General features: G+C 42.9%; 1 protein-coding gene and 1 long non-coding RNA gene across 2 annotated transcripts; one reads left to right on the forward strand and one right to left on the reverse strand.

Annotated features, from left to right (window-relative positions):
• Nucleotides 1-17: 17 nt before the first annotated feature.
• castor1 (cytosolic arginine sensor for mTORC1 subunit 1) lies at nucleotides 18-22,310 on the reverse strand. The gene is made up of 9 exons (XM_053421629.1): nucleotides 21,994-22,310; nucleotides 16,303-16,373; nucleotides 12,422-12,615; nucleotides 12,035-12,170; nucleotides 9,112-9,235; nucleotides 8,275-8,391; nucleotides 7,897-7,979; nucleotides 2,154-2,248; nucleotides 18-159 (listed from the first exon to the last, which is right to left on the reverse strand). The coding sequence occupies exons 1-9, from the start codon at nucleotides 22,104-22,106 to the stop codon at nucleotides 88-90; spliced, it is 1,005 nt and encodes a 334-aa protein (XP_053277604.1). The 5' UTR covers nucleotides 22,107-22,310; the 3' UTR covers nucleotides 18-87.
• On the forward strand, nucleotides 2,671-6,907 carry LOC128438879 (uncharacterized). The gene is made up of 2 exons (XR_008338395.1): nucleotides 2,671-5,296; nucleotides 5,447-6,907. It is a non-coding gene; the product is annotated as an uncharacterized LOC128438879 (long non-coding RNA).
• Nucleotides 22,311-23,352: the final 1,042 nt, after the last annotated feature.

Genomic DNA, 23,352 nt, shown 5'->3' on the forward strand with positions numbered 1-23,352 from the left:
CGTTCCTGCTGCTCCCCACTACCACTGAGGTGGGAGAGTGAGAGGGTGGGAATGGGCAGGGTGGGGTCTTAAGTGGGACTTCGCAGATCAGCTGGTGGCTGGTTCCTTCCTCTGATGCTGCAGCATGTCCGTCACACTCACTATGTCCTCCTCAGGGACCTGGGACAAAAAGAGGTGAAGCGGGGACAGCTTTGTTAGGAGGACAAACTTTAAAAGCATCATTACGTCTGACGTTATGCCACCAGTTTGGAAAACCTCAACCTGAAATAGTTTATTGTGGCATTATGTTTACTCTCCAATTTTGCAAAGGCTACAACTACTTTTTATTTGTCTTGTTTACACCCAGAACAAACTGTAACAATATGCTGAAAACTCCAATAGGAAAAGGTCAGAAGACGCCACGTGTTTTTATTTGATTATTACTTATTCACAGCTCGACTTTAGTTGGGTTATACTAAATGAAAAATGCAGTTCGCATATATATACTTATTATATTAAAATCTGACAAACACACCAAAACCATTATTTACAGATGTTTCCAAATCGTCCGCCCTTAAGTTCTTCTCATGAAATTCCCCACAGATTTGAAGGAGGATGCAATGATTCAGACTGATTCAGTTAACATGAGCCAGACTGCGTGTTCAAGTTCATACTCAGGAAGTGTCGTCAACTGCCTCTGTAATAGTGACTACTCCATCCAGAGCTTTCTGAATGACTTCCACCCGCTTGGTTCTTCCTCTTTACAGACATGTGGAGGACTTTTTGAAATAAATTCAGATATTCAGAGAATCCCAACGTATAAACTTCAATCATCTCAAGGCTCTCTTCACAAAGTGAGGGTTGAGACTTGTTAAAGAGTAAAACCCGTTCTGTGGAGATTCTGGGTCGACGCTCCACTGCCTCGACCGGTCGGATAGAAACGAAAGAAATAGAAGGAAGAGGAACAGACCGCTCTTAAAATCTATCTCCAACAGATCTGTACTATTGCCACTGATTAAAAGAATCTTAGTGCCTAGCAGCTGTGATGCAGAGAGTTTCTCAGAAGTGAATAAGCGGAAGTTTGTTTAATTTCCCCTCGAATGTGGTTTCCTATTGTCAGAACTAATAATGGTCGGTTGTTAAAAAACAGATCCAGGACTAATTGTAGAATTACAGGAACCAAATAAAAAACTACATGACACCAAACAAGTGGAACGACTTTCTGCGGCTGTGACACTTTGTGGTTAGGTCAAGTGAGTTGCAGACTTGTTTCCAACGCACACGTCACATTTAACACATATCATTATTCAGCGATAGTGGACACTTTCATAGTTAATCTAATGAAAATCCATTTTGTTCTGTGTAAATGCTGCAGGAACAAAACAAAGGCCAGTATTAACATGTACGTGTTACTGATGATTTAGACATCACGCCTCCACATCACTGATGTGAGTGGAAACCTGCTGATTCAATCTGTTAGGCTCTGCGGTGAGTTTCTGGGTAACAGGAATACGACGGAAAAAGAAACTTTCTCTGTAACTTTCAAGATAAAAAAAGCGGTAAGAGTTTCTGATGAGTGTGTGGTGAATAGTGAGTAGACCATGAAACACCTCATGTATAGAGTTAACCTCAAGTTTAAACTCACCACATCGTTTACATTATTTTACCAAAGGGTCGAGATTAAAGGCAGAAAATGAGAAATATACATCAGGCTGCAGTATAAAATGTTATCACCATGTATAAAATCATTTTGTGAACAATATATGAGATTATATGCTGAACAATTTTTTAATCTTCGATCTTCTGTTATCTTTCTATCTGGTGCTGTGTCTGCAGGAACCTGGGCCACACACGTATGAAGGAGATAACAAGGACGGTTCTCAGAACAAGATGTCTGGAATTAGTAGATAAATATTCATCAGCGCTACAAGATTTTAAAATACACTAAAATAGGTAAATATCTGATTTGAAATCACCTCCCTGAAGCTTCTGAGTAAACCTCACACGATGGTGAAGCGCTCGCTTGTTATCTGTCTGCATCTCACACAGGAAGAGACAGCACCCAACCGTACGTCTTTAAGTATCTGAGCCGAGTGTGATGCACGCTTGAGTCAGCTTTAAGTTCTTTGACCTTTGTGAACACAGCAGTAACAACGTGAAGATGTCGGACTCACCAGCGCGTGGTCGAAGCTGAAGGTGCTGATGTAATATGCAGAAATGTCGCTGTCGGCGAGAGGCTGAGAAATCTGGGCGACGATTCCACACTCGTCTAGAAAACACAGGAGGAACATGAACGTAGGAGTTTGACCACATGAATTTGACCACATGAATTTGACCACATGAATTTGACCACATGATAACGTCAGGGTTCCTGTGTTCCAGGAGCCTTTCCTGACATATCAGGACAGAAATTGTCCGAAATCATCATCACAGTTCTAGAGTCTAGTCTGGAAACGAGAAGGCTGAGTTTAAACTGCTGCTCCTGTGCAAACTGACATTATAGATTGTTTAATCGATCAAGATCTTTTACTTTTAGTTGTTTTAATAGGAAATATGCACAGTTTATGCATCTATCTAGATTTCCATGTGTGAGGGAAAATTCAACAGACCAGGTGTCTCACTACTGTGGCCTTGGCAAACTGGGAGTTTGCTACAGCGGACGGACACAGCAGATGAGAACTGAGGAGGATTTCATATCTTTTTCATATTAAGTTTTATGAAGCTCCTCTTTGTATTAATTCTGGCATGTCTTCTTTTTCTCATGCTGTCTTGTGAAACGCCTCTTTGTATAAGTCCTGGCTTTTTCACCTTCGCAGCCAGTTGTTCCATCCTGAGCACCCGTGCTTGTTGTGTATCTCTGCAGAGATTACTATTATAAAGACTCAATGGCAACTCCAGTCTGATTTCATTATTTCAAATCTCAAGATGAATTTCCATCACAATTTTGGCGTCACGAACAGGATCCCTTGAAAGATCGTCTGGACCCGAGAAGTCTTCGGTGGCTGATCACCCAGGAGAGAAAATCTTCTGCCTCTACCTCCAACACTGAAGAGAAGAGAGGACCGAAAAAACTGGGGTTCTGGACCTTCTTCACAGGGATCCAAAGACCTCTCTTTGGTCATCTTAAATCTGGTGAGATGTTGAAATTCTGATTTTCACGACTGTTTAGATGATTTCTCAAATACGAAATCAAACATAAGAAATAATACATTTAACGGGTTTTATTTGGAACAGGTGTATTAGTCATTCTCTCTGGATTACTGTGGATTATTAATGTTAATCTGACCCATCTTGTGGCAATCATCCTAGTTGAAGGCATTTTTCCTGTTTTGCCGGAGAAAGAAACAAGGATTCGTGGAGACGTCCACGTCTTAAATTAGAGTGTTGTGAAAATAGTTGATGAGTCCTTTTTCACACAGCTAATTAATAAGGTTATGAAAATTGTTGATAAGTCAATTTCATAGACCAGATAGGATGGGTAACAAGGGAAGTCAAGGACCCCAAAGCCCAGAGGGTCCTATTGTGGACTCTGTGGTTGCAAGGCACGGATGGGATAGTGTGACATTTCTTCCAGTATGGTCCAGAGACTTTGCTTTTCCTCATAACGGGTCATTCAGTGTCGACATTAAATTTTTTTACTTTTAAGAGAGAAACTCCTCGAGAAAGAGGAAGAATCAAAAAAAAAAAAAAAAAAAAGGGCAACAAAAAGTAACATAAATAAAGAGTGTAGGGACAGAAAACGATAATTTAAAGGTCGTTTTCTGTCTAAGGTTGACAAGAAGGAAAGTGATAATGTTGGAAAGAATGTTGAAAAGTAATCATATAGATCTCTGTATTCTCCTTTTGAAAGGGTGTGGCAGTCCTCTTCTCAACGCCTGCCTTCTCCTCACCAACGACAAAACCCTCCTCCACATGATGCAGAGACCAGACTCCACCAATCAACGCTCAGGCCCATCTCAGACGCCACCCACCGCTCTCCCAGTCTATGGAGACAGGGCAGCGGGAGGACTGAATCATGACGCCACCTCTTCCTCATCCTTAGGCCCCACTGACTTTGCAAAGATGTGTCCGCACTGTGGGGGAGATCTCCGTCTGACTCCACCAGACTGGGATGATGCGGGTAATGCAACATACGTCAACGCTCTCAACACACTCCTCAACGCCCTGAGGACGCCTTCCCCAATAAAAGTGACATGTCCAAAATAACGGGGTGCAAACAACAACCAGACGAAATCGTAGGAGATTTCCTCACAAGTCTGACTGTCCTGTTTAATCAACACAGCGTTATGATGCAGGCTGTGTCTACCCTGTCAAGGCTAAGCAGACAAGATAGCACTGATAGCAGAGCCAACTTCACTGAACCAGGAAGAGGGGGGCGTGGCCGTGGGAGAAGCTTCTCTCGACGACCCAGAATTCCCAAAGATGAGTGTTTCATCTGCAGAGGAAAAGGACACTGGGCAACGAAATGCCCCAACGGCGAGGGGACGGGGAGACAAGAACTTTCACTGCCGACTGAACTTTGCAGAAAGTGAGGGGGGGGCAGACGGGGAGGAGACGTCCAGCCTACCCACCGAGGATCAGAGAAGGGAAGTGAAACACACACACAGAAGCTCCAGCACACACACAAATACATGCCACTGCAAAGAAGTATCAGCTTGCATTACTAACCGCACACACACACACACAAACACACCAGATTACACACAACTTTGTGGTTCTTATGTTAAGTACAATAGTAATGCCTTTAAGAAAATGCCTTAACTCCAAGTTAACGGTCACAAACTTAATGTAATGGTCGACTCTGGTGCAGGTTATTCTGTGGTTAGGATGTCAGATTTGCCCACATCTCCTGAGCTGAATGGTCGCTTTATATTCTTTCAAATGCGCCGCTCAGTTAGACAAACATCCCATAAGGTTTGAACATGATTTTCTGTTGTCTACCTGTTGGCCAGTTAATCTATTAGGAAGAGATTTGATGATTGTGTTAGGCCTCAATTTAGTATCCTCCCCTGATGGAGTGACTGTTACACACAATTCTTCTTCACCCACCTTCACAATGTCACAGACCACACATGAGCAGCTGTTTGCATATCAGTTGCAACTTCCTATAAATGCCTCCACTGATCTGCTCTCCACGTCACACTCTCTTATCACCCTTTTTTCTGATGTTATGCACACGGATTCATTGCACTGCACTTCACATGTGACAGACACATGCTCATTTGTTGTGACTGAACATCACCTTCATTCTTATGCGATGTTGACCAGCCCCTCTGATGTTTCTCCTCTACTTTCAGATCTGCCTGAAACATTGTAGGTAAAGGACAAATCTGATGTGGGCCTCATCAGAAACTGTGATCCAGTCAAAATCACTCCAAAATCTGATTATAGACCATGTAAACAACAATATCCACTCAGACAAGAAGCAGTGGAGGGTATAAGTCCTGTTTCTGAATCTTTTTTGCAGGCTGGTGTAAATGTCCCCTTCCCTGATGCACCGGTCCACACTCCACTGTTCCCAGTTAAGAAGATCAGAGACAAAAGCCTCAGAGGCTCACTATTCGTGTTATCCATGATCTCCTTAATTATTGTTTTTCCAATTATTTTGTCGAGACACCCTCCTAGAAAAGCTTCTGATGATCTAACAAACTCCTCTTTACCTACAGTGTCCTCTCAGACCCGTCCAGCACATGCAAATTTACTAGACACGAGAAAAGTGATTCAGGTCCCCTTGATCTGTAACCTATTCCACATCACTACTTACCTGGACACTGACAGCACAGATGATTCTGATGACGATACTCAAATTTAGTTTTATTTTACTCTTTTTATTTTTCATTTTCATTTTCATTTTTATGTTATTTTCTCCCTCCAGCTTGCTTATGTGTTTCTTAGTGATTTCACTAGACAAAAAACAGCTACTGCAATTATCCTTTCAACTTCATATTTTCTGATGCCTTAATTTAAATCTCTGAATTTTTAAGGTTGATGTGTTACTTTATGAAGTTTGTACATACTTAATAATATATACATACCACTTCTGTCCGTCCTGGGTGAGGAATCCCTCACATGTGGCTCTCTCTAAGGTTTCTACTTATTTTTCACCCTGTGAAAAGGGTTTTTTGAGTAGTTTTCTTCCTTACGCTTTATGAGGGTTAAGGGCAGAAGATGTCACACCATGTTAAAGGCCTATGATATTTTCAACCTTAGATATACTTTATGTTGACATTTAACGTTTTATTACATTTTAATATGAGTTACTTTTGCCAATCAATACAGTGTGTTACATTTTGATAATGGTTAATGAGAAAATGATTTTGTTTGACCTGATTTCCTTCCATATTTTTTTTCATTTTGGACGCTTGCTCCATTACAGGGAAAGAATTTCCCTGTAATGGAGCAAGCGTCCAAAAATTTTTTTTTTTTTGTTTCCTTTCCACAAAACAGCAGTGGCTACCTATTGTGGCCTCATCGCCAGTGATTCTGTATGTATGCAAGGTACCAGGGTTGCAGACTCGTCGATTTTTCTTCTATGATTTGATGTTTGTTATTGATAATGATTATGATGTTTCTTGATTATTTTCGTTAGTGATCATATTTTTATTGATGATCAAATGGGGGAGTGTGAGGGAAAATTCAACAGACCAGGTGTCTCACTACTGTGGCCTTGGCAAACTGGGAGTTTGCTACAGCGGACGGACACAGCAGATGAGCACTGAGGAGGATTTCATATCTTTTTCATATTAAGTTTTATGAAGCTCCTCTTTGTATTAATTCTGGCATGTCTTCTTTTTCTCATGCTGTCTTGTGAAACGCCTCTTTGTATAAGTCCTGGCTTTTTCACCTTCGCAGCCAGTTGTTCCATCCTGAGCACCCGTGCTTGTTGTGTATCTCTGCAGAGATTACTATTATAAAGACTCAATGGCAACTCCAGTCTGATTTCATTATTTCAAATCTCAAGATGAATTTCCATCACACATGTTTTCCAGGATTCATGGGAATGACTATTTATGACTATTAAGTTTTTAGAAAACCTGTCGTCTGGAGCGAGAATGTGAATTAATCTCAGTATAAGTGAAAAACCCAAGAAGTTACACTTTAGTTTAGTTTCAAACCACTGACATAAGCTTTCAATCTCTACTCACAAAATAACAAATTATTCATTACACATTATTAATCACAAAAAAAGACATACAAAATGTGCATCAACATTTAGGCTAAAATAACTATGAAAATAATTACACCTGCAATCACATTTGATTTATTTATTAGTTATGCCCAAAGTAAACACTGAATTTGGTAAGCACTGTTTTAAGTTCGCTGCACCTGCTGCTTGGAATGCACTGCAAAAAACTCTTAAGTTAAAGGAGCTCATAAACATTGAAACTTTGAAGACTCGTATGAGAGAAATTGGAGCGGCTTCATACCGCACTTGTTCTTGTTTTGGTGGGAATCCGAGCTTTAATCCTGTTGCCTTATCTTAAGGGAACAGGGAACTTATCTTATTTGATTTGTGTTATGTGATTTTTGTGTGTCTGTGACTGTTGACATTTTTTGTATGCTGCTGTCTTGGCCAGGCTTCCCTTGGAAAAGAGGTCATTGTATCGCAACGGGACCGACCAGGTTAAATAAAGGCAAATAAAAAAAAAAAAATTGATTTCAATATTCTAAGAAACATTTCAGTATTTCTTGGTAAACTGAGGAATTAACATTTCACACATGTCACAGGATATAAAAGATTTCAGAGAGGCGATTACTGTGAATCTTGTCTGACGCCAGTAGAGATAATCATTTTCTATGTGACCGAGATAAGTAGTTCCAGAAGCAGGGGGGGGACTGACATCTATACTCCTCTATAGTGGACGTAGAAAAAAACTCCTAGCAGGTATGGAGGTATGTGAAACGAGGAGGCCTTACCGAAGCCGAGCGGCTGTCCTCCGATACGCACCATCCTCCACAGCTCCCCGGAGGAGCTGGTGAAGAGAAGGTCAGCAGGAAACCTGGAACACAGGAGATCAAGCTCGGACGTCTTACGAAGCAAAACACACAATCATAGACCAGATAATTCCATGTTCTTACAAGGATCTCTGGATAAAACAACAAATATCCGGTTCCTTCGACTTGGAGCTTTAAAAATCCTACTTTTAACAGATTTAGTGTTTTTATGGTGTCTTCTTAACGGCTGGAAAGACTCTTTGGTGTCAGTGTGGAAATAATCCATAATAAAAACTGTTTATTTCTATCTGCAGCTCGACGGTTTTTAATTTGAATAAAGCACAAGTTGGGATTCCTCACTGTCTCTGGGCCTCGGTGTCCATCACCAGTGAGATGTAGCCGTCGATGAGGGAGAAGGAGAAGAACTTGATGCAGTCCAAGTCCTGGTTGGCAGACGAGAGTGTGTCCTCTTTAGGGCTGAAGAGGAGGAAGCACATTCAGCAGCATTCATTTAATTATATTAACCTGCTGTCATAACACAGTGACAAGGGGATTTACTAAAACTAAAATGAAGATAGAAAAGCAGACCTATAAAAATGTGTTTTAAGAGAAAAGACTAAAATAAAAGACTAAGGCCTTTCATAGTAAAAAAACATCTGAACATTTTTTACAGGTGAAAATATTTTTCAAGATCCAGAGCCAAAACTGTGAGTTTTAAAAGGAAGAGAAGGTTTAACTTCATTATAAACAAATAAAAAAAAATGCATTTAGGATTTACCTTATTGACATTATTCAAATACAAAATAGTTTCATGTGCTTAATATATAGAATATAAAGCAGGATCCAAAAGTCTGAGACTAAAATCTCAAATCTCAGTCTCAAAATCTCAAAAGTCCTGCATAAGCGATTTTAAATGTTACTCTCACCATAATCAAGGTCTGATTAACTTCTATATAAATCTAAGAAATAAATAATAACTGCATATTACTTTGAAAATGTTCCTATTTATAAACAATATATATATTTTGTGGGTCTAATATCAAACTTCTCAAACATCAGGTCCGATCACATTAAACCGACTCAGTCACCATTGAGGTGCGACATCAGGCCAATGAGCATCATGAGGACTTTGAATCATGTGCTGCCCCCTTGTGTTCCCCTCTGGTCGCACAGTGACGTGAGCGAGCTGCCTCTCACCTGCTGGAGTAGAAGAGCACGTCGATGAGCGTGGTGGCGATGGACGGCAGCGTGTCCGGGTCCAGGGACATGACACAGAAGTGGTTCTGGGGGATCAGCACCGGATGCACTGTGGGCAGGATCGCTGGGAGGAGGGAGACGAGGACGGTACTGGTTTATACACACAGCTTTCCACAGGGAACCATAAAACAACAATGTAAATATGATTAAAACTATATACACTATTATACACACAGCTTTCCACAGGGAACAATAAAACAACAATGTAAATATGATTAAAACTATATACACTATTATACACACAGCTTTCCACAGGGAACAATAAACAACAATGTAAATATGATTAAAACTATATACACTATTATACACACAGCTTTTAACAGGGAACAATAAACAACAATGTAAATATGATTAAAACTCATTTTTCTCACATTTTTCGAGTGACTGAATTAAAATTTGAGACATTTCTAAAATGTAAACAATGCATTTCTTAATGCAAGTGATACATTCTGCATTTCTGTCCAAAATGCATGTGTTCTTTTTTTAAATCTGGTTATTTGAGTTCACACACAGGTTTATAAACTAAATGCACACATGCTTTACCAACACAAGCTGCCACGCCCCCACTACCCACCCAGTTACACCCAGAATAAACAAAGCAAAATACAGTCAGCACTCAGCAATTAAAAAAAATCTACAGTAATGAGTGAAAATTCGTAGAAAGGGTAGTTATTCGTGTTTTCAAGGAAGTGTCTCTTTGTCCTGCTCAAGATTTTAAAGTTGGAGCCTTTCACAAAGAATTCACAGGACATCAGCGTTGTGAGAACCAGGATGATGTGGGAACGTTTTAGATATTACTTTGAGTGGGTTTGGATCAATGACCGTGTTGCAAGTGAAGAGTTTTAAACAACTTCCCTTGAAGTAAACAATCGTTCAATGTAGTTGAAAAGTTCCCTTAGTATTTAAAGGCAGTGAGGTCCCACCCTGTTGTCTTTGTTTCACTATAGAACCATACGAAGTGAAGTTTGATTAAAGTCATTCACGGCTTTGTTCAGCACAACAGGTTCCTCTGGTTATAAAGACATATGATCGCTGTACAAGGATCCACAGGCCTGATACACAGGTTGGTTCATCTTGAATAACACTGATTGGTTCATGTTAAAAATGTAAAAATGAACTTGCACGTGGCAGGGAAAACATGCATATATACCGGGATAGATATGATAACAATGGATTTAAAACCAGAACTACTCAGTAGAGTCTCTCCCTTTAGATTCAATCTAACTGCACCGAATTTCACACACTCATAGACATCAGTTCCCTAAATATGGAGGATTCATCAAGATTCAGGAATTATTCCCTAGGAATTTTGTGAACATGTCAAAAAACACCCTCACAATGTTAAAGAAAGTGATCAAACTAAATCCTGGATCAGAACCTCACAGTGTGTTCAACCCTGAATGTGAAAATTAAGTTTGTGAGTTTACAAGAATAAATCATTCCACTTCCCCGAGCCGTGCTGCAGTGGAGAGTGACCGGCTGCTGGGACGTATGCATACTGGTATGCATTTGGTCCAGTTGCCCCATTAGACCTTTTCTCGCTATTGGTTTCACACAGACCACAAAACAATGGAGGCTTCAAATAACCCCGTGAGGCACAAAGCTGTGGCACGGCTGCCAAGTGGGAAAATAATAACCATGAGGAAGCGCCACTGTTCTCAGAGCTCCCACACCGGGCCGGGCTCCACTGTACCGGCCCCTTTATGAAGCTGAGTCATTGTTAGTGTCCGTGGTTTGATTACAGAGGAGGAGCGACGGAACCCTGCTCTGGATTTCACAGGCTGAAGCAGTGGAGCTGCTCAGCTGATCACACACGGTGGATTTTGCATTCAGAGCTTTTTTAAATGGTTTTAATCCAGTTTGCAGTGGGAAGGAATTTGATTTGAAATATGAGACAAGGCTAGTTTATAACTAGAGCACAGGCCAACAGCAGAATGAGATCTAAACGGCATCGTGACCTATTGGAGAAGCAACATTAGATAATACAACAACAATTTAGAATTTCATTTTAAATTTAGAAATATTTTATCAAAACATTTACAATATTAAGGGGGAAAAACAAAGTAATAGTGCCGTGGAATAAGTGATTAAATATTTTATTAATTAAATGGCAGTGATGAATATGAAGGTTTTAATTTGAAAGAACTACGACTTGCAGGCGACCTGAAAATTTGAGTTTCAGAAATGTTATTCTGACCTATAAATAATTAAATAAGTATTTACATTGAGTTGGTCAAGCAACAGTTTTCATGTGTGAGTCATATTTAAGCTCAGCTGCAACAATACTTGAGTTTCTCCTTCAGTTCCAGAGAAAAAGTGATGATCACTCACTAGTTTTAATATCACTTCCTGTTCCATGTGTGATGAGGAGTTTGCACTTTGTACAAACAGCCTGAGGGTGGTGCTAAAGGACTCTAAACTGCAACCTGAGACGAGGCGGAGCAGGAAAACACACACTTATCCCCTGGTGGCCGCTCAGTAGAGCACACAGCTTCACCGAGGCCCAACGAGAGCGTCCTGTCCCTCTGTGTTACAGAGGGGGATGAAAACAAGTCCTGTTTCTGTCCTTTTTACCAGATCCACGCCAAGATCACACTCATTTGTTCAGTTGTTTTTGCTTTAACTTCACAACACTGGTCATGCAAACACAATAAAAGATACACTCCTTAACATAAATTATCTCACATCTGTTTTACACCAACTTCGTGAGTTACATCTTAACGCAGCTTCGGAAACAAACGTCTAAGTGACTTTTTTTTTGTCCTTTCTTGGAAATTCATTCAGCCGTTTTATCGTGATCCTGCCCAGGGGTCGAGAACATAACCTCCTCTGCGGAGCTAATAACCGGGTCGTGACCTCTAACCTTCTTTGCCGTTCTTCTGGAGGCAGCCGGAAACATCCTGGCAGTGCACCGGCTCCGACTCTCCTCCCAACTCCCTGTAGATGTTGAACTCCTCCTCCAGAGTGCTGACGACGACAGACAGGTCCTTCTCTCGCACCTACACGATACAGATGGGAAGTGTAAATATTGATATGAAAACCTACAAACGCACACATTGCTCCACCAGCTGCTCAGGGTCAGTACACAGTATTAACAGTCTACCACTCACGTACCTGCTGACACCAACGTCTGTCGGGCCGTTATCTATTTTTCCGCCAACTTAACACTTTCACGTTTAATACATCAACCAGCTTCTCAGTGACCTCAGCTCAGTGGACAACATGCAGACGATATGCGCACGGAGCTCACCAGGATGAAGTCGGTCTGATAAGTGGACAGCATGAAGACCGAGACGTGCTGCTGGGCCAGAGGGGCGATGACCGACTTGGCGATCTTGGTCACGCCGACGGCCTGCGAGCTGCTGGAGGCGTTACCGTTCGAGACCACGTTGAGCGGCAGCCAGATGGAGCCTTCCACCTTGAGGTGCTCCGAGGGCTGCAGCTCTGAGAGGGACGGGGGGAAGACGGGAAAGGTTGTGGGTTTACGTGAGAAAGATGTATGCTAATGTACAATGGTGAACATGCACAGACACAGAAACACAAACTAGAAAACATAGAGTTTAAATAATGAGGAGGTTTAACTGGCAGGGAAGGGGAAGAATAACTGATGCATTGTGGGAAATGCAGGATGCTTTGTTTTTCCGAATCTGGCTTAAAGCAGCGAGTGGGAAAAATCAGGATATCGATATGTTTTCTTCAATTTTACCCAATTTATTTTACATTTTACAATCCTTTATCTTTACATCAGTGCACAACACAAATCCTAAATATAAAAACAACTTAACAATGGTGCAACTGCCACACTAAGACAAACACAGATATTCCCAAGAGGAGGAGCAAACTCTGCAGCTGCAAAACTTCCTAAATTTTGAATCTTGTTGAATTTGGTTGATAAGTTTTTTCCCTGTTAAAAGTTGTATTGATAGTTTCTCCTCACCCTGGTCAACGGCTCAGGGCAGAGGATGTTGCACATTGTTGATCCATATTAGGTTAAATGTGATTTCTGAATATATATATATATATATATATATTCAGAAATCACATTTAACAGGAGGATGGCTACAAAGGCTTCTTGACAACATTAATGAAAAAGTCTTTGAAATCTCCATTACAGACGCTGCTAGTCTCAGCTTTATGTTATATGTGAGTGTACAAAGCCAAACCAACAACATACTGTAGATCTGAAAAAACAACTAACTTTCTTCTACATTCAAATTAAAAGGAAGTGAAGAGTAACAAGCAGAAACAGAACCAGCGAGGAGGTGACAGACGATGATCTATTGAGGGGGCGTTGCTCTACTTTCTAAAAGAACAACAATAATTCAGTAGCTTCAGAGTAAAAGCCCTCATTATAACTTTATATCATCAAATGTGCACTTTATATTCATGAAGGTGCAAATCTGTAAAGTACAAACTTCCTCTCCCCCACATCCCGTTACTTCCTTCACCACAGAGACCTCACACGACACTATTTATACCACCTGGCCACGGTAAAGGATCATGACCCGGAGAGGCCACCAGTACCGGTGTGACCTGACACCAGTGCACTCGTGTGCTCCCAGTAAGGAAGTGAGGAGGGTTTAAAGCTCAGATGAGGCTGTAACCTCCTGATTGTCTCTGAGCCAAAAGAAACATCCGGATGTTTCACTCTTCTTCCTGAGATGAGACTGAAGCTGAAGCTGCCAACAACCTGGGGAACAGGTGTCGGTCCAGGAAGTGAACTGGGAGTGAAGAAGTAGAATCTGTGAGAAACCTCTGATTGAGTCTGATTTAGATTCCAAAGGGATTCTGCTGACTTCAATGTGTCTTTTGAGCTCTAAACTAAATGATACGTTTAAATTCTTGGGTTGAACAAGGCTAACAACGCCACCTAGTGCTTTAGACCTCTTGGGCCTCTCTCTGCGTCATGACCACTTGTGAAAGGTAGAAACTAGAAAGCTGCTCTCATTTTCAAATCTATGCTGAAACTAAAACCCTAAACCACCACATGGTCTTCCATTCAGAGACGTCCCCCATCCTCTCCTGCTCCTCCATGTTTTCAGACACAGCTGCTTCAGCGCCGGCCGCCTCTGCCAAAGGTTTAAACTCAGGAGCATCGTGCTCTTGGCCATTAGAAAACTCAGGAAGGTGTGTGTTTGCTGCGACTGGAGCCATCGCCAAGATAGACATTCCTTATATCTTAGATTGAGTAAGCTTATTTGTAGAGAGAGATGCTTCAGTTAGAACTTAGTGGTGAAGTTACAGTGTAAAAAACACTGACTGGATGAGGGGAACTCTCCTCTGATCTTGAATATCCATCTTCTGACCTCCTGAGACGGCTCCAAGTGTCTCGGTCAGGGGTTTCATCACGACTCAGCTAACTGGAAACATTTCATCTTTTCAAAATGTTGTCTCCCTCCTGCAGTGAACGCTCTATTTTCCTCTTTCTTCGCTCCCCTTCAAAGGCTCACTGTTCTGGTTTGTCACAGACGGCCCCTTGTGGCTGCGCTACACCAGCTTTCACCTCTTAAAATAGGCACTCGGCTTCAAGGAGGCCGAGGAGGACAGAGGGAGAAGCAGGGCGCCCCGAGGCAACATGTGCCTCCACGACTACATCTGTGTAAAAGGGACCAGATAGAAAAGGCTGGATGAGGAGCGGAGGGGACTTTAACTTGTACACAGAAAGTTATAATGTTCACAAGTGTTCACAGGCAGACCGGCACATTCTAGAGGTTAATTATATACGGTGGCCCCGAGGGTCAAAACACAATCACATTTTACAAAACACACAGGAAGATAAACCGTTCTCCAGATTGTAGAAAACAAGTTACAAATGAAGAAAGGAACATTTTGGCTAAAAAGAAAAATGTATGGCTAATCGAACCAATCTTCGAACACACAAAAGGTTGTATGTTTTTAATGTGTTGACTGTGAATAAAGATGAATGATGTTATTATTCTTCAAAACAATCCATAATTGAAGCCTTAACTTAACCCAGATATGAACTTCACCATCTTGTGCATCTGGAGCCAATTTTATAGTAGCAAAAAACTAATTAAGACCAAAATTATCCAAAAAAATTCACTTGAAAAACCATCAGTGCAATGAGAACTACATAAAATGACAGAAACCATCCTGCAGATAATATATTTGTTGTGCACTCTTCAGTTTGGTCTTTATACTCAGTCCACGGTGTTGACTTGAGTGTTATACGCTTGTGTGTCTACTAACATGCACTAATGCACATGCATGTCTCACTAAAATGTTTTACTAGAGCAGCTTCCACTTTGTTTCCCAATGACAACACTTCACCTCTGATAAGTCGGAAGCAGATCCTCACAAGGGGAAGTTGGACGTAAGGAAAATCTTCACCATGTATTTGTGAAACCATTTCAAAGTTACTTTTAGCTCCACTTACATTCAACCTCACAAAACATAATTTCCTCACGCAGCTTTTTCATGTCGTGGTTGTCTACACCCATCCTACCACGCGAGGGGGGGCGAGGAAGGAAGGAAGTAACATTGCAGCGGTGAAACAACAGAATAGTGTGGCTCAACACAAAACTACACACGAGGTTCACGACCATGTTTTGAGTACGTTGCATGTTCACACGGAGAAAAGGTTGTGTGGTTGGAACGCTGGAGGAGCAACTCACAACTGGTAAAAACTGATTGTGTGCAATTGTTGAGCCGCCTCCATGAAGAAGGACGAAGTGTTTGGGATAAAAAACCTTTTGCCTTGTTAAAAAAAGCACTCAAGCTTTTATACTTCAGTGAGGAGACGAGTGGAGAAGGTCAAATTGATGCAGAGCACGACTCTCAAACTCCACACCTCGCCTTTTAATGCAGGCGTTTCAATATCAAACAGATATCTTACTGTGTGTATTGTTGTTTTATGTCAAATTGTTGTTTTATGTTTTATGTACAGTGCACCAACCACACCTGTATATGCAAATATACCTGGCAAATAAAATAATTCTGATTCTGATCGTTTAGTTTCTGGTATCATTTATGTTTGTGCAAAATATTACAGTTCATATACTGCTTGTAATCTAGCTGCCAAACATGAGACTACACAGATTAGTATATGGTCCAGTATGGGACTGGGATGGGAGTGACTGGTGTGGATGTGCCTGCTCAAGGGTGTTTTACCTTTGAATCCTTCCTCGTCAAGGACGACTGTGTAGTTCTCTGGCGTCTCTGTCAGGCTGAAAAACTTGCATCTGAGACAGAGGGAGGAAGAACAGATGGAGAGAGGCATGCGGTTGGAAGTTGATAGAACATGAAAGCAGGAGATAAGGAGGAGGGGAAGAGGAAGAGGGGAGAGAGAGAGAGAGAGAGAGAGAGAGAGAGAGTGGAAGATCTGTGTCATTCATTGTGTGCATCAAAGATCATAACTTTCTCAAACATCTCTGCCCCAGAACCACTGAGATCTGCAGGTCTGCAAAGCTTCAAGTCGTCCTTTTGTCCAGACTCTTATGCAATCTGCTTCTAGAGTCTGGCCATTAGGGTTCAATATTTGAAAAGTCTTTGCTGTACCTCCAACTGGTGCAGTGTTAAAAGTCTATAGAGTAAATACAGGAAAGAAATGAGCAGATGATATGAAGTTGTTGTTGTTTGTTTGGGATCTTTGAGCCGCTCTCCTTTAAATCCCTTGATCACAAATTTACTTTGCCTCTTCTCTCCAGTTTGTGTCTTCGTTGGGCTCGGGGCCAAAAGCTTTTGCTTTCAAAGGCCTCTGCCTGGTCCGGCTACAGTGCTCGCTTCTTTTGAATGTGGCCTTTGTGAAATGTTCAAAAAAACAGAAAACGCAGGGGTGCAAGGGGAGGGGGACGTAAAGGGGGGGGAGCAGTAGGCCCATGAGATTCAGACTGGGGAATAAACTGGGCAGTGAGATGCACATTTTCCTGGATTACATCTGATTGCATGGCCAATACTCTCTGTTTCTGGACTGGAGACATTTAGCTTGTTCCACTTCCATATGTTTGGTATAAAAGTAAAAAAACTGAGACTGGAGAAGAGCTAAATATTGTGTTACTCAGGAGATGGACCGGCCCTCAAGCTTCTTGGCCTGTCCGAGTTTTCATGCTGCTAATGACAAACTGAAGCTACAGATTAAACCTTCCAGGAATCTGACAGAACACACAACCATCGAGTTTGTACTGCTTTTTATTTTTTGCTAATTCCTTTGTGGGCGTCTTCTCTTTGTTTTCCCTCGAATCCCTTAAAAGGAAGTGCTACATATTCCTGTTTTCTTAATAAAAGAAAAACCACCTCTCTGGAGATACACCTTCCTCTTCCCTCTGCTTATCATTACAGCAGAAGCCTGAGTGAGACGGCAAAACTGCCGAGTCAGCAAAAAGTGAATCCCTTCCATGAGACGGGACAATCGCGCCACAGAGAGCCAGAGAACACTGTAACTCTAACTACCAGCTGTGTTGGCAAGCTCGGCCGCGCCATTGTGTTATAATACCCCCCTCATTTCCTGTGGACCCTTCACCTTCCCCTGGTTGCAGTTTCCTGCAGGTGGTGTATGCCGAGCATCTAAGCCCCCGAAGTGTGTGTGTGTGTGTGGGGGGGGGGGGGGGGGGGGGGGGGAGGGGGGGGTTTGCAGGAGGCAGCAGAGGTTCTTGTATTGCACCTGCAAGGCGGCTCAGGCTGGTTGTGTGCTGTCGAGCAACCGGGGGAAAACCCATCTGTGAGATGACTTGTCTTCTGCATAACGGGGAACAATGTTGCCTAACAATGTTTACTTCTATTCACAAGTACTGTGCAACCCTCTTCTTCATCAGCACACAGTCTGACCCAAAGGCTTCTTATGAAACCAAGAGGAGGAGAAAACTTTGACACCTCTTGTTGAAGAGTAGTAGTAGTTTCGTCCTGTTTACATCAGAAACTGAATCTGCTCAACTGTACATTTTGAGATGAGACTGGGTTTATTTCAAATGAGGAATGGATGGTTTTGTCAAATCCATGCCTATGGAAGATTGAAGGTCTGGGAACTCATCCCCAAAACAAAGCTTTCTGCCCTCACCCTTGAATCTACCCTCGTCTCCACATGAACACCTGAAGGAGAATGTCTCAGGGTTGGGTTAAGTTTTCTTATGCACAACATTATAGTTAATCATTTTCAATCATCATAAATTACCATGTCATCAATTAGACTTGCTGAAAAGCTTATAAACTGAGGTGAGAGATTTGAAGACACGTCTTTAGGCCGTGGAAAACAATGATTAACTGACTGACTCGACATGTTTGTGCAGCACTCAACAAAACAAGCTCCCTTCCACTGGAGCATGAAGGGACATGACGAGGAGGAGACAGACACCAGCCGGGAGGAGACGAGGAAGCGACAGGTCGCCAGGGGAAGATGAAAACCAAGCACACAACAGTCTGGACTTTGATCCGAGCGACGGGCGGTGACGGAGGTGAGGGAGTGAGGGCCGCCGGCCGGGGGAGAGCGACTGTTTGCGATGATGCTCCAGCTGAGAAAACACGATAAGAGCGAAGCAAACTGATGTTGAAGTGCCGGTGGAGCCTGGAGCTATCAGCCAATCGTGAGCGGCCGACCGAGCTGCCTGCAAACACACAGCGTTCTCATGGGCTCCACTTTTCTTTTTAGAACAAAGGGGAAAGTTTTTCTTCTTGAAATCGCTGCTTTGTTATTAGAGGGTGGGAGAGAGAGGGGAGGGAGAGGGTGGGGGGGGGCAGCCTTGTGTACATGAGGGGACCGAGAGCCCCCAGCCCTCGACTGATCCCCGAAGCAGACAAGTGGAAAACTCCCCGCTGCGCTTCTGGATCAGCTGAGGCATTGTTCTGAGCCGTGCTCTCGTTAGTGAGCTGCCCAGAGAGGAGAGCTGTGTGGAGCCTGCAGGGCTGCAGCCACACCACAGCCACGTCGATTCATACTGGGCTCATACTGGGGTTTAAAATACTACCACACCCACAGACTCCAAACAACAACATGGACAATACAGGACTACAGGTCCCTGCTCCAGGATTCATTCACATCTCAGGGTATTTCATAGAATCCAACCATACGTGGCACATGCCTAAGTGAACACAGCTTTGCAAGAGTGCAGGAAGATACACAAACACACAAATTCCATTAGTTACTTATTAACCTTGCTTTGATATCAAACCAAGAATGCCCGACAAAAGGATACAACCAGTGCATTACTCTAATTTTGTTTTATTTAACTCAACAGTATACGATTCAGAAACATGGCTGATATTCTGATAACAGTTTCCACTCATACTAAAATAAAAAGGCCAAAACATAGTAAATCTGGAGCGGCCTCAATAGTCCAACAAGCTGCACAAACCTATTTAAGGTAACTTCTCTCTGGGAAATTGGTGAAAATGTACAAAAACACATGTAAACCTTTTCGTGGATTGGCACAAAAATGTCCCAGACGTCTTCCAGGTTTCAAGGAAAACCTTTGATTTTGTTTAATGTTGAGACAAACCAAGAGACGGGGACAAAACCAGGGACTTCTTGAAAGAGATAAAGGAAAAGAATCCTCACTTTTGCTGACGTTTCTCAAATATCTTCACAGTGTTTGACGATTTGTCGCCTGAATAACGACGAGCACGGCCGAGCTTCACAGATTAACACCGGAGCTGATAGTGAGCAGGCTGTGTCTCATAGAATAGAAGTCATTTCCAGTCGAGACAAAGAGGTTGTCTCGACTTCTCATAACATGAAATGGTCGGGTGGCCGTGGCCCAGGAGGTAGAGAGGGTCGTCCACAAACCACAGTGGTGTGATTCCGGGCTCTTCCAAATCACTAATGCCCCCCCCCCCCCCCCGACGGCTGTGCTGATGAGTGTGTGAAAGCAAAAGTGCTTTTTGAATGTGTGTTAATGGGTGAACATTACTTTATACAGTAGAGTGCAATATAAATTCAGTCCATTGCACATTAGACTCATAACATTTTGAGTTAACACACACATTAGATACATGCATTTATACTAAAAACAATGCAGCTGCATCTAGGAGTGTGAACGTAAGGCAGTTAAGGTGGTGGAAGAACTACTGGAGGAAGATCTGCATGTTTACTGAGGAAGCTCCTGTCTCCTGGAAGCCGTTCCCTCCTTAACACTCTGCTCACGACTGCTCTCACATCACTTTGAGAGCGGAGCTGTCCTCTCATGAATGGCAGAGGCCGGAGAGAGGGAGGACGCCCAGCGGAGGCAGCCAGGCCCTGGGTTTGTTTTTTCTGTTTGCTCTGTGGTTGTTTTGAGTTGCCGCTCTTGCATCAGCCATTAAAAAAGAAAAAAAAAGCCTGCTTCAGATAAAAGAACAGGAAAAACCAGGCAAAAAACGCATCAACACAACCACGACGATGACATAACTCCGGAGCGTGCACAACAACAACACACACGAGCTGCTAATCCCAGCCTCGGCATTCTGTCGCTGGTTCTGGTTCACTGGGAGCTCACCTCGTTTTCCAACCAGACACTGAATGATTTAAAGAGCCGGTTTAAAATTAAAGTGTTGACTCGTTCTTTAGTAACACAACACTGACTGTGAACCTGTGCTGATGCAACTCGGGGGCTAGTTACACAGTGACCAGTTGTGTCCTTAGTACAGACGTGTACGAGGGAGTCATCGTGACACGAGGGGGGGGGGGACATCTCATGACCGACTGCTCTACTGGAAGAGATGCTCGTGAGATTCAAATGGGAAGATATCGACAAGAAGTGTTTTCCAGGGTCGTGATCCCATCATGCATCATGTTTACAGAGCGACTGGTTGATTAAAGGGCAGAGCCGCACAAACAGGATGCTCGGGACGAAGCAAATCCTCGAGGACGGGGTCATATCGGGCATCACAAGAGAGAAAGCTGACGTTCGCCGTCCCGCAGCACGAGCGGCAGCTTGAGGACAGATGTGGAGCTCATCTTCAAGCCGTGCACATGCGGGGCAACCACAGAGAAAACACACACTTGCATAACAATGGGAGGAAATCCAGGGATTAACTGAGAACTGGTGCCGGGGACAAAACACACGAGATCCGGACGACATGCTCTCCGGTTCACGGAGGTCAAAGGTCATGGCCGTGCTGCAGGAACAGGATCCCACCAAAGTACAGGCTGTGCCTCGAGTCAGGGGGCCGCGTCCTTCGGAGGAGCCGCTCTATCCTTCTTTAAAGCGTGTTTTTTTTAGCATTTGTAACGTTAGCTGTTCGGTCGAGTACCTAAATTCTTCTGGTTGCAATGAATCATGGGATATGTCGGTCTGGTAAGGATCCACCTGGTGGAGCCTCTGTTGTTCTGAGGAGGAAGGACGCAATGTGTCGACCTTATTTTGAGAAACCTTCAAATCGGGACAGAGAAGTCGAGCCACTGTGACACAATCAGTCTGTGAGCAGCCTCTGAAGGACGCGGCCCCCGAAGTGAGACCCAGCTTCAGTGGAGGGGCCCTATGGTAGCATGCATCAGAGGCCATTCAGTAAATGAGGTCTTAGATTTCGTGCAAACAGGGATAGGACACATAGAGCATGGAGTCTCATCTCTACAGTTAGAACGTGTTCTTCAGGGGTCTCCTCTCCTGGTTGATGTACAGTCTTCCAAACATTGACACATGTGTCACAAACTAACTTGTGCAATGAGGTGACTCCCTGGCAGCCGGTGCATCATTCGTGGAAGCAGAGCAGGGACATGCACAGGCAAATATCTGAGGAAAGGCTCAGTCACCCAATGAATGGAGAGGCTCTGCAGGTTATCTCAAATATCCGGACTGGATTACACACACACACAGACACACACACATACACAGACACACACACTCTCTCTGTCTCTCTGTCTCTCCCTCTCTCTCTCTGGACCAGTCTTCTTACCGTGTCCTGTTCCGGAGGAAGATCAGCTTGATCAGCGGGTGTGTGAAATTCACCAGCCCGTTCTTGGATATGCTGGTGACCCGGAGTCTGTGGTCCAAGATGTGCAGATCCATGTTGTCGGTGGGGGAGCGGTGCAGTGTGTGTGTGTGTGTGCGTGCGTGTGCGTGTGTGGGAGAGAAAACGCCTCCTATCTGTCTCGTATCATCCAGATGTTGAACTCGGGCCTGATGTTGACGGATTCAACCTCCAGGTTCCGCTGATCTCGAGTCAGAGACGACAAACAGACTCCGGCTCCTTCCACTACTGTATATTCAAATGCAGGACACGCCCCCTCCTCTTAAAGCTGCAGGAGCCCGTCACGTGTTTCAGAATAAAAGATTTAATGATGTGGGTAAAACGGGAGGTTTTTATTAAAGGAGCACGTTTCATTTACTGGAGAAACAAATCTACTGTTTCTTCTGAATCAATGAGAAGTCATTTCTGCTTTTGTGAGGTTAAAGAAAAGGTGCTGTTTATTTTAATTTTTGCTTTTCTTCTGTATGAGGTAATTTTCTGTTTTCAGAAGAACTACAAATCTGCTGTCTTTTTGAATTAACAAAAAGATAAATTCTATTTTGTGAGAAACATATCTCTGAATTAAAGATGTTTGTTTCTGATTATAAGACAATTTACTGTTTTTTAAAAGTATATAAAATAATTGTCTCTTTTCACAAGACAAACAGTACCCAGCTTTTATTCTGCAAGAAACAAAACTAACCCTGTTCTTTCAGTCGTTTTTTTCTGAATTGATGAGATGATTTTCTGTTTTTATGAGAAACAATTCAGCTCTTCTTTTCCTCTTTATTGCTGAAAACACAGAGCAGCTTTTTTGTTTCTCAGGTGGATGAAATATGCTTCCGTGCATTTCACTCCTGTTCAGCTGCAAATTGATCTGTGTTTCATTATATACACACTTTGTTTTCATCCCACACTCAGGCCAGTCCTCACCTCCACACTGACACCTCACAACACTTTGGTTTCCGTGTTATCATCCAGTTTGCATTACAGGCTCCTCTCCAGACCGACCTTGGTCTAATGAAATTAAAATGCTTGTGGGAGCATCCATCTGTTGTCTTTGGTTTGTTGGAGAATCTCCCTGGTTCAGCACAGACAGCATCATCACCAAACATCAGACACTGAGCTAGTTGATGCTCTTATGTCTGAATGGAAGGAAACCTCTGCTGCCTGGTTCCAAACTCTGCTGGGAAGCCTTCACAGAAAACATTCCAGGTGCCCACGTGCCCAGAAACTAAATAAACAGGTTGGAATAATAGATGTGTGCACATTGGCTTTCCTTCTTCCTTCACCATCCAGACCAAT

Source organism: Pleuronectes platessa, chromosome 4, assembly GCF_947347685.1.
Source record: "Pleuronectes platessa chromosome 4, fPlePla1.1, whole genome shotgun sequence".
NCBI lineage: Eukaryota > Metazoa > Chordata > Actinopteri > Pleuronectiformes > Pleuronectidae > Pleuronectes > Pleuronectes platessa.